General features: G+C 33.1%; 1 protein-coding gene across 3 annotated transcripts in view; it reads left to right on the top strand.

Annotated features, from left to right (window-relative positions):
• Positions 1-12,686, top strand: part of RFX7 (regulatory factor X7) — a 140,179-nt gene that overhangs the window by 46,395 nt on the left and 81,098 nt on the right. For all 3 annotated transcript variants that reach the window (XM_040492768.1, XM_040492769.1, XM_040492770.1), the window contains one exon: positions 10,100-10,133. In XM_040492768.1, coding sequence (XP_040348702.1) covers positions 10,100-10,133 — 34 coding nt within the window. The remainder of the gene's footprint in view (positions 1-10,099; positions 10,134-12,686) is intronic.

The following is a 12,686-nucleotide window of genomic DNA, read 5'->3' as shown; positions in this document are numbered from 1 at the left end:
ACTTACAATACATGACCTTTTATGTTTGCCTTCTCTAAACATAAAATTTTCAAGATTCAACCATGTTTTAGTATGGATCAGTACTTCATTATTTTTTGTGGCTGAATGATATTCCATTATATGGATGTACCACATTTTGTTTGTTCATCTGTTGATGGACATTTGGGCTGTTTCCACCTTTTGACTCTTATGAATAATGTGTCTATGAATATTTATGTGCACATTTTTATTTTAATACCCATTCTCATTTTGGGTATATACCTAGGAGTAGACTTGCTGGGCTTTGTGGTAATTCTGTGTTATTTGAGGAAGTAACAAACTGCTTTCTGCAGCAGCTGTACGGTCTTACATTCCCGTCAGTAGTATTCAGTGGTTCCAATTTCTCCACGTCCTCACCAACAGATCCCAGTTATTTTTAAGAAGACATAGTAAGTATATAAATAAATATTTCTGGATGATGGTGTTAAGGGTAGGTTGCTTTTTAAAAATATTTTACCTTTCAAACTTTATAGAATTAGCTACTATTACTGTGGTTATTTTTTAAAATGTGAAATTTTGTTTGTTTTCATTTGAGCAAACTAAAATTCTTCACATTCATTATAGATAAGTATAAGGCAAAACTGTCTTTTACTTTGATGCCTGTGAGTTGAGTCATAATCTACAAAAAGGATCTGAAGTCAATATATTTTTAATAGAATTCATTATTTTACAGGAAGAGGAAGCTAACAAAGAGTTTGACTTGTCCTGACAAGGCTAGAATGCAAGAGCTTCTTACAGTTGATATAGTACACTGTACCTCTCCTACCTCAGATTTTCCATGAGTGAAGTCTAATATCTAGCATTCATAAATCACAATTTCTGCAACATGAGAATTTTGAATCAGATATTTAGGAACTGTGACTGACTTTTAATTCTGACTTGGAGACTCTACATAAATGTAGAAAAAATATTGAACTTTTGGATGGAGGCCAAACCTGTTGTTAGAGAGATGAGTGAGAGTCTCTTAATATGATATTATCTGTAATAAATAGTTTATAAACAATTTGTAGAAACTGGAGAAACAGTCTCTGAAATGTTTCTAGCAAGCAGTCTCTAAATGTTCGTTCAGGCATACTACTACTTACAGAGTATTATATTCAGAGTATATTTGGCCCATGACTGCTAGTTTATTGTATCATATTTAAGTCTGAAGAAAAGAGAATATTACATGGTTATTTTTATTAAGTGTGAGGTAAAGTAGGCTTAGACTAATTTTTTTTTAACATGTACTTTCTAAAATTACTGTCTCTTTTGTATAACCCCACTAGCACGAGGTAAGAAGTTATTTCCAGCTTCACTTTTTAATTCAATTTAGGGAAAACAAAATATGCTTTCTCAAGCTGTATCTCTCTTCCTTAAGCTCTTCTTGCTGGTGTGTTTCCTTCTTTTTCCTACTCTATAGGTCTAGATTTAAGGTTTTTACTTCGTAACATTGTGTTGATCTGACTTGACGTGCAAAGCTTAAACTGAAAGATGGGGCAGATGAATGATTAGCATGTTCCCTAACCTTAGTAGTTATAATACCACAGCAAAATTGTGATACTGATATTGTGTTATTTTTGTCTAATACCAATTACCAGATTGATGCTATTTAAAATGTTTACAAAACTAACAATTTTTTTAAAAAAACAGTGAGACCAGAAGTTTGATGCATTTGAAATCTAATAAATTATCAACAATTTAGAAAATGTCAAAAAACATAGAAAAATATTCATGTTAAACATATTATCATTTGAACATAAGTTATTTGTCGATAAAATTAATAAAATGGCTTTATTCAAAAATAAAAATGAAGAACTATACTATCTACCTTTTTTAAAATGCTCAAATGTGCATCAGTGGTTCATTATTAGAGTGGTGAATGTATTTTTATGTATATTTTTCCTGTTTCTGAAAAATTTTCTTAAATTGGAAAAATAATAGAAAAAGTGATTATAAAGTTAATTCTAAATATATCCACAGATAATACCATTTCTTGTTTTATAAGTTCAAGACTTTTTAATTTAAATTTTTATATATTTTTCATTTTTGACCAAAGTCTTTGATGCTTATAGCTCAATGAGTTCAAAAAGGTCTTAAGATTTGTTCAGAAGTTCCCCAACAACTAAACTCATTGCCTGTCAGAGAGAAAGCCAAGAGGAATAAATACCTCCTGTCTCTTCTTTTGCTCTCTTAATCTCCTTCCAGTGACTGATACTGGCTCACTGGAAACCAAAGAAGGGAGCCATATAGATACAGTGCATGAGGCCAGCCTCCTGGGTTATTGCAAAGGATGAGAACTGGATCTGGAAGGATTTTCTGGCAAACAGAAAATATCCAGCCCAATCATTTTGATTTCAAGACATCACTTTTTATTTCTGTGTTTTAAAATGTATATATAGTATCCAGTTTTTGTTCCTTACCTTTGTGAAGATTTGATTATATTTTTTTCTTCTTGCATAGGCTTCTAGTAGGGGTTTCATGCCCTCTTTTTAACGGGAATGTTCTGATTTTCATATTAGGGATTTCCCCCAATTGTGTAACTATTTGAGTGTATTTAAGAGTGAGGCAGAAAGGCTTAGAAACTTTTTATAGGTGATTGGGGCTTCTGCTTTCTGATTCAATAGGTCTAGAGTGGGGCCCACAAGTTTGCATTTGTAACTACTCCCAGGTGATAGTAGTTCAAGAATTATATTTTAAGAATCACTTCATTAGGGAATGCTCTTGAGATTCACATCTATGGAAAGAATGGAAGAAGGCAGAGGGAAAATTAAAGTGTAGTGCTGGAGTATTTGGAAGCTGGAATCATCCACCAGAGTTGGTCCAAGGTGGAGTAAGGAACTGGGCCTTTATATCCCCATGTTGATCAGTCTCTGGGTTTGGGCTGTTCCTGGAAGGAGATATGACTTGGGGAGTAAAGTTTTCTTCAGCATAGACAACCCCCAGACAGCAGAGATCTTTCTGCTGGAAGCACTACCAGCAGCTGAAGGGCAAAATTCTTTCCTGTAAAGGGCAGATGGGGCAAAAAGTGTTCATACGTTCTCCTTCCAAGCCAACCCCACCCTCATCCTAAGACATCCACTTTTTCTAATTTTTCTTTCACCATAGATTGATTTTGCCAATGCTAGAACATCATATAAATGGAATTGTACGGAGTGAACTTTTCCGGGTGGTGTCTTTGGCTCAGTATAATATCTACTAGATTCATCTATGTGTTTGTATGTATATATGTCTTTTTTTTTTTTTTTAATTTGCTAAGTACTATGAATATACCACATTTTTATCCATTCTTCTATTGACTGCCATTTAGATTGTTTTCAGTTTGGGGCTATTATGACTAAAGATGCTGTGAACATTATTGTAAAAGACTGTTTTGTGAATAGTTTCATTTCTTTTAAATAAATACCTAGGAGTAGAATTGTTGCATTTAAACATAGGTTTATATTTAACTACCAAATTTTTCAAAGTGGTTTTTTCTTTTACATTTCCATCAGAAATGTATGACAGTTGCACTTTCTCCAAATTCTTGTCACTTCTTGGTGTTTTCAGTATTTTTGATTTTAGCCATCCTAGTGAGTGTATAATAGTATATCATTATGATTTTGACTTGCATTTCCTTGATGATTACAGATATTGAACATCTTTTTGTATGCTTATTGGACATTTGTATATCCTTTTTTTGTGTGTGTAAACTATTCCAGTTGTTTGCTTTTTTATTAATGGGCTTTACTGTTGAGTTGAAGGAATTTATTACATATTCCAAACATAAGTCTTTTGTTAGGTATAGGTTTTGCAAATACTGTTTTTGGTTGGTGGCTTATTTTCTTAATTGATGTCTTTTGATGAATAGAAGTTGATTTTCATTTTGATGGGATCTAATTTAGTTTTTTTTTTTTTTAAAGGTTATTGCTTCTGTGTCCTAAGACATCTTTGTATAATTTTAGGACATAATAATTTGTGATTTCTTCTAAGCACTTTATAGTTTAAATTGTTATAGTTAATTTTAAGTTCCAATTCAAATTTAGGTGTAGAATTAATTATGTTTATTTGTTTATAGATACATACAGTTATTCCATCAGCATTTGTTGAAAGGATTTTCCTTTGTCTCTTGAATTCCTTTAGTACTTCTGTTACAAATCACTTCGCTATATAGAAGTCAGCTATCGTTCATACCACTTTTTTTTTTTACCACATTTAATGTTAACTGTACTCCGGCTGCCTTCAAAATTTGCTTTTTATCTTTGCGTTTTCATCTCTTTGACTATGATAATCCCATGTGTGGTTTTCTTAGTGATTATCCTGCTTGTAGTTTGATGAGCTTGGATATGTAAGTTTGTGTTTTTTACCCAGTTTGGGGAAATTTTGGTCATTTATCAGATATTTTTCTGTCCCATTCTCTCTCCTCTCTGGCTGCACATAGTTAGACCACTTGGTGTTGTACTACAAATCTCTGCAGCTCTGTTTATTATGTTGAAAATCTTTTTCTTTCTCCTTTAGATTCAGTAAGATGTATTGATTTATTTTCCAGTTTAGTGACCCTTTTTCTGCTGTATCTGATCTCTTAAGGTAATCCAATGAATTTTTCATTTTAGACATTGTACTTTTTTTTTAGTTTTAGAACTTCCATTTGGTTCTTTTCCATAACTACCATTTCTCAGCTGAGATTCTCTGCCCTCCACACCATGTATACATTCTTATGACCATATTTTCCTTTAAATATTTGCACATATTTGTAATATTTGCTTAGAAATCCTTGCCTACTAATTCTGACATGTAGATCATTCAGGATTTGGTTTCTGTGAGCTGCTTTTTTATCTTAAGTATGGGTGTCTTTTTCCTGTTTCTTCTTTCTGGTAAATTTTGCTTGTGTAATAGACACTGTCGGTGATATGTTGTAGGCTTTGGATTCTGTTATTTTTCTCTGAGTGTTGTGGGTGTTTTGTTTTTTGGGTTTTGTTTTTGTTTTTTATCCCGGTACACTGGATTCAAATGCCAACATTGCTCCTATAATAGGCGGCAGCAAGAAGGCTCAGCTCAGGTCTTTCCACCTTCCAGCTGTTACTTTTTTCTGGAAGCCTTGCTGTCTTTCCCAGAAGGAGGTTATCCAAACATTTGGGCATTGTTTACATAAAAATTTTGTGGCACCTTCCTTTCTGGGATTTCATCTTTCATGTTATAGTAGCTCTGGCAATCCCAGATATTGGCCTCTGCTCCTCAGCTGGCAAGGCAGCAGGTTTCTGCTTCATTCTTGTGGGCTCAGTGCTGCATGGGGGGTAAGAGGCCTCAGGCAACAGCCTTATAAATACATATCCTACCCAGTGCAGTTCCCTTCTTTTAAGGATGCCTTCCCTCCAGTTGCCACCTGCTTTTGGTCACTCTCTTTAACTTTAATGTTTGTTTTTATATGTGGTCCACAGTATATCATTGTTGTATGTGGGAAGTTACCTTGTTATTATCTGAAGCAGGACATTAGAAAATTGAAGCGTTATTTTCTTTTAATCAAATAAGCATCAAATATTTAGGAATATTGTAGGAAAGTATAAAATATACCCTAAATGGAATATCACAGTATATCATATTAAAACTTTGAAATAAGAATTGGAAACAGAACAAGGATGTCTGCTGTCACTGCACTCTTCACCATTAGACTAGAGATTTTAGCCGATGTAATTATTTAAGAGAAAGGAGGAGAAAAAGAAGCATGAAGACAGAAAAAGAAGAAAAACATTTTCATTAATTGTAAGTGAAATTATCTACAAGAGATTCTACATGCTATTACAGCTAATAAGTTCTGGAAGGTTTCTCGATACAAGGTCAGCATAGAACTAACAGTTTTGTGCACATCAGCATGTACATTAGCAAGAACCAATTAGAAAACATAATAAAAAAAGTTATAATTCATGGTACACAGTATAATTCATCTGTAAACTAGCTAGGACTTTTTCTAACAAAAGATATAGGGAAAATTATAAGAACTTTTTAAGACAGACAAAAATAAATCCAAATTATGAATTAGCTCTCCCACTTCAATCTATAACTTCAGTACGGCTCAGTATAAATCTTAGCAAGATTTTTGTGGAATTGAAAAAGCCGAAAAAATCACTTAGAGTATTTTAAGGCCCAAGACTTATCAAGGCTGTTATGAATATGGTCAAGGAGGGTCATGGAATAACTAGACCTAATTTTTAAAGCACTAATAAACTTAGAGTGGTGACTCAGAGATAGACACATAGATTATTAATAAAATAGAAAAAAAGCCACAAGTAGGTTCAAGCACACGTGAAAACTTGGCATAATAAAATAGGGTACAGTTGGCTTGCCAAAAAGAGTGTGTATGTGTGTGTGTGTGTGTATATATATGTATGTATATATATATATATATATATATATATATATATATATGTACACACACATACCATACCATACATAAGAATAAATTCTAATTTGAATAAAGATCACAATTGAAAAGCAAACTTCAAAAATTTTACAATGAAATATGTCTTTAAAACTACATAGGGGGCACTTGGGTGGCTCAGTCAGTTAAGCATTCAGCTCTTTCATGATCTCACAGTTTGTGAGATCGAGCGTGAGATTCAGCCTCACATCAGGCTCTACACTGCCAGTGTGAAGCCTGCTTTGGGATTCTCTCTTCCTCTCTCTCTGCCCTTCCCCTGCTCATATGTGCACATGAGCAAGTGCTCTAAATGAATAAATAAATAAATAAATAAATAAATAAATAAACAAACAAACAAACAAACATTAAAAAAACTTTAGGTAGGATGTCTTAAGATAAAAAATATAATCATAAAGGAAAAAAATTGATAAATTTGACTAAATCAAAAATTTTAACTTTAGTAAGATGTCATTAAAATGCATCATTAACAAAGTTAAGTATATGTAAAAGAGAATTAGTGTCCAGAATGTATAAAGAACTACAACAATTTAATACGAAATAGTCAACTCCCTTAAAAATGGGCAAAGAATATGAACCAGCAATTTACAGAGGAAAGAACCTATATGGCCAGTAAGCAGGTGAAAAGGTACACAGTATTGCTAGAAATTGGGCAATGATAAATTTTAAGAATTTATATTCCTTAGAATAAGTATTTAATATGTGTATTATATGTCATGTATAAATGGCATTTATTTGTGCAATTTAATAGGAAAATAGGGATTATCATATATTGCTGATGGAAATATAAATGGATATTACTGCTTGGGAGAAGAATTTGGTAATATATAATAAAACTGAATAGATACATCCATGAGACCCAGAAAATTAACTTCTGAATTTCTAACTGAGAGGTTTTCACATGTGTACACAAGGAGACATGTACAAAGTTTATTGCAACATTGTAGAAAAACTGGAAAGTACATAACTGGCTTTCAGTAAATGTGAAATGGATGAATAAATTTGATATATTCATCCACTGAAATACTTTTCAGACATTATAAAAAATGAATGCATTTCATCAAACTGTAGATCTCAAAATAATATTGAACGAAAAAAGATAGTTGCAGAATATATATATATATATATATATATATATATATATATATAATGTAAAGGCATTTATATAAACATGTAAAAGCTTCTTGGAACAACAGTGTATGTTGCTTGTAGATATTTGTGTATCTCATACAAATATTGAAATATCAACTGGGAAAGTTACACATCAGATTAATAAGTCATCTTTGGGAAAGTAGTGAGGTATGATATGAGACTGGACAGAAGATCAAAGGGGACTAAAAATCTATATCCTTCTATTATGCTTGTGTTAAGTATGAGGTAAAAAATCATCAAAAGGCTAGGTCAGGTGATTGCCAAGGTTCATATCTAGCTTAGAAGCACTTTCACTTTACTTTTCAAGTTTATTCTTTGAAAGGCTATCTTTTATACATAATTTTTAGCGATTTACCAAATTGTTTGTGATAAGAAGACATAGTCATCCTCTTCAGATATCCCATAGAACAGGTTTCTGATAGAAGAGGAGTATATCTAGAGTGATGCTTTAAAAATGAACACATTTTCAATTTTATATTAATTTCTGTACAAACCCTTTTTTAAGTGATCCGTCTTTCCAAAGAGTTTTCTTCATATGGGGGACTGAATGTTTTTGTCATTTATTCATTTAACAGATTTTATTGAACACCTAACATGTGCCAGATTATAATATCCCAGGGGGCAAAACAGATAAAGCCTGCTTTCATGGAGTTAAATTCTAGTCAAGGAAGATAGCCGGTGACAAATTAATAAAAATATAAAATGACTGGTGGTAAGTGCAATAATGAAAAGTGAAACAGAGCAAGGAGGAGAGTGATGGAGAATATTTTATCTGGGAAAGTCAGGGAAGAACTATCTGTAAATGATAACATCTATCAAAGTTATGAAGAAAATGAACAGATAAGCCATATGGGAGAAAAGTCTTAGAAGCTGACAGAAAACACCAGTACAAAGGCCCTGCACCAGCCTTGAGAAAATAGCACCGAGGATAGTGGCAGGAGCTGAATGAATGAAGAACAGAGGAATAATAGGAGATGAGATTAGAAAGCTAGCTGAAGGCTGGGTCATCCGGGGCTTTGTTGGCCATGATCAAGACTGGAGGGAAGGACTAATGTGGTTTGGACAAAAAATCACTCTGGCCATTTTGTTGACAATAGCCCACAGAGTTGTTGGGGCAAGGAGGGGGAGGTGTTAAGGAAAGAAGCAGGGAGACCGTTTAGGTTACAGTAACACTTTAGACAGGAAATGTTGGGGGTTTAGAAGAATGTGGTGAACAGTGTTTGGATTCTTTATTTTTTAGGAGCAATTCTTAATCTGTAGATTACTCTCTTATCTCAGGGAAATTGTGGGAGTTACTAAGAAGAGAAAAAAAAAATAGCACACTTTAGCTGCTAATGTGTTATAAACTATACAAATCCCAAAAGATTTAAAAACCTCTAAAAAGTCTTCCGTGGGATTGTGGGAAGGGGATTTCATTTCCTCTTAAGTGGAGGTATCATTTGCTTTTCTTGTTCTTTTTAGTCATTCTGATTTTTGCAATTGAACTTAATTAAGTCATACTTTGTTCTTTAAAACGTGAAATTTGAAATCTCAATACAAATGAAAAATTTTGAGGTTATTGATTGCATTGACTGTAATGAAATTTAAATGTTGATTTTTTACTCTATAGATTAACTGTATAGCTGTATAAAGAGGCAAATAACCATTTTTTTTACATTTATTTGACTAGAATCTTTTATGAGAGATAATTTTGTTTGTAACATCTTTTAAGATATAAACTATCTCTGAACTTTATATGTGATTTCATTGCACTTGAACTTTAATGTGTTATAACAAAATTCAGATGACAGTTAAATTATTTTATACTGACTTCATTTGTATTCCGTATTAATAATTCACTTATTCAGTGGCTCAGTTAAATTGATGTATAGTGCCTTTATTTGGGTTATTTATTTATTTTTTTAATTTGATTTTTTTAATGGATTATTTATTTCTAAATACATTATCCCCTTCCAATTTATTACCATAGTAGTTAATCTTTATTACTACTTTTATGTCTACGGATTCCTTTCCCTAGGCTGTGTGCCTGTGCATGAGCCAGCGTACATATGTGTGAATGGGAGGGAGAAGAGGACAAGAGAATCTACTTTATAACAAGTCTTTAGAAATACAGATAATATTACACCATTATGGCTTTTAAATGCCAAACAAGTCATTTTCCAGAGTGGCAGGCATTGAATAAAAATCATAATTCATTATAAACTCTCTGTCCTATTTCTATGTATAATAATACATATCTGCATTTTAGTATGTCTCTAAAAACTTAATTGTTTATTCAAAACATCTGTTAGAATGATACATTGTAACAGTAATAGGTTGACTGTAGCAGTGAACTCAAGATATTTTGATCATGTTTTAGGGCTGAATTTAGTACAGTGAATGGGAAATAGATGTATGTTATGCTTTGTGAAAGATGCAGTTTTAGGGTATTATGCCTAATGTTAAAAAAGAATTTTACTATTTCAAATAGTTAATAAATTTATCATTTTTATTAACCTAACTTTCTTTTTCTTTTAGCAAAACTGTACAATCTAAAGTGGACTGCATTTTGGTAAGTAAAATAACTAATATTAAAGTTCTTTTGTAATAGCCTTTTCCACTATATCAAATATATTATTCTTGAGTAAATATTTATTTTAAATATAACTCAATTTTAGCAAATAAAATTTGACATTCAATTACAACCCTATTGGTGAACTGGCTACAAGCTATGTAGATACTTTCCTATATCTCATCAATAATGAAATCACAACCTGAGGCTGTTGCGTGTTTTTGAAGCTTACTGGCTTTTACTTAAGATGTTTGATGGTTTAGTTTTGTTGATAGCATGCATATTTTTCCTATTTAGGTTGCTAGACATTAGGAATTAAAGCCAAGATAATAGTTCTAATTTATGTTGCATTTAATAGAACTCTTAAAAATGAATTTAAATGAGAGCCTTTTTAAATGCTTCATGGATTAATTTTTGTTGGTATACTTTTCATGTTTGGTTTGATGGCCTTCAGGAATTAAAACCACAACAATAGTTTAAGATTGTATTTGTAGTTCGTTAGCTCCTCTCTTGAACATGTGAGGGTAGGACCTGAAGCTACTGGGGCTACTGGAATAGTACTGATGTTTAATGAAATCTCTGCTAATGGAATACTCCCTAGGCTCTAAAATACTCAGTGACTCTGCACTGTTAGATTTCCCCACAGTGTTCTTGTAGTTAGTCCTCTTCCTAGTTTTTTGTGACATCAGAACTTTCTTATTCAGGTTTCCATGTTCCTTATAAGCTAATTTTTTTTGTGGGAAAGGGAGGATCTTTACTGTCTGGTGCTGAAATAGTATGTAATATGTTATTAGCTTATGAAATTATTATGACCTTATGATATTATTAGCTTATTAGCTTCTAGGTAGGTGAATAAATGGGAAGAGTTCATAGGAGAGGTGGTAATTTGATCAGTTCTCCTGTGCTTTTCTAACCTAATAGTTGAAATTAAGTACTTCATGGAGATGTTTTTCCTTGTTGCTTTCACTTACCCTTTCTTCTTCTTTTTTTCTTTATTGGCCTCACAATAACCCTCTGAAGTAGGTAATCTTGTTACCTTCCTTTTATCAATGAAGAAACATGCTGTTCGCTTCAGAAAAATAATTAAACACCTTCTGTCTAGCAATGCTAGCTAGATACATGGGATTCAGAATAAAAAGGACGTATTCCCTTGCTCTCAAGAATTCACTGTTGATCACAGTGTCATATTCAAGAGTGCTGTTAAGACCTAGGAAGATAGTAATTGGGGATGGAGGGATGACTTTGCACCCAATCCCCAGAGGATTTCCTATCTGCCCCAACCCTCAAGAGTTTCATTGTTTATCACTGAGTAGTTATGGCATACTGCTTTCTTTTCAGTACCTGAGATAGTGTTGGAGGATTATTCAGCTTTTGAAGAAGACTGGTAGAATTTGTAAGATATGACATTTATAAAATACTAAATAAGAAAAAGGCTTTTAAAAAACCTTTCAAGAGTTCAAAATTGGGGGCGCCTGGGTGGCGCAGTCGGTTAAGCGTCCGACTTCAGCCAGGTCACGATCTCGCGGTCCGTGAGTTCGAGCCCCGCGTCAGGCTCTGGGCTGATGGCTCGGAGCCTGGAGCCTGTTTCCGATTCGGTGTCTCCCTCTCTCTCTGCCCCTCCCCCGTTCATGCTCTGTCTCTCTCTGTCCCAAAAATAAATAAACGTTGAAAAAATTAAAAAAAAAAAAAAAAAAAGAGTTCAAAATTGTTTTTATGTTAGCATAAGGTTTAAAGTTATGTATATTTCATGAACAAGATAGTAAGATCTCTGTCCTCATGAACCTTATAATTTATTGAGTGAGGTATATATTAGATGAAGTCAAATAAATGAACATTATAACTTCAGATAATGATAAATGCTATTTATCATTAGAAAATTTTTGTAAGGCAAAAGGAGGCAAGTCATGGGGGTAGGGTAAATTTAGATTGGATGATCTGAGGAAATGGCATTTGAGAGGAGAATCCAGCCTTGTGTGATGATTTGCCTGTGACACTTACTAGGCAGAGGGAATAATAAGTACAACGATTCTGAAGCAGGAAGGAGTTGGGGACATTTACAGAATACAAAGTGCAGTGATCTGGAACTTATAGAGAGAGGAGAGAATGATAGGAGAAAAGTTCAGGTAGGGAGTTTTTTTTCATAAGGTATATTTGGCCATGGCAAATAGTATGGATTTCATTCTCAGTACATAGAGAACCAATTAAAGGGTTTCAAGTAGGAGAATAGTATGAAATGAAAATTCAAGGCTCTTGCTCCCATGATGGCAGTGGAAGATGGAAAAAAAGTATATGGATTCAAGGCTTATTTTGTATATAAAGCCAATAGACCTTGCTTGCTTATGCATTGAATGTGCAGGGAGAAACAAAGAGGAATCAAGGATAATTTCTTTCAGTCTAAAAGATTTCCTTTAATATTTCTGGTAAGGCATGTTTGCTTTTAATGAATTTTCCTGGTTTTTCTCTGTGAATGTCTTTATTTGCCTTTGGTTTTAAAGGATAGTTTTGCTGGAAACATAATTCTTTATCAACAGGTTTTATTCTTCCATCACTTTG

Source organism: Herpailurus yagouaroundi, unplaced genomic scaffold (genome assembly GCF_014898765.1).
Source record: "Herpailurus yagouaroundi ecotype Mexico unplaced genomic scaffold, PumYag 184, whole genome shotgun sequence".
NCBI lineage: Eukaryota > Metazoa > Chordata > Mammalia > Carnivora > Felidae > Herpailurus > Herpailurus yagouaroundi.
Note: the sequence above shows the minus strand (reverse complement) of the source record. Positions and strands in the feature narration are given on the sequence as shown.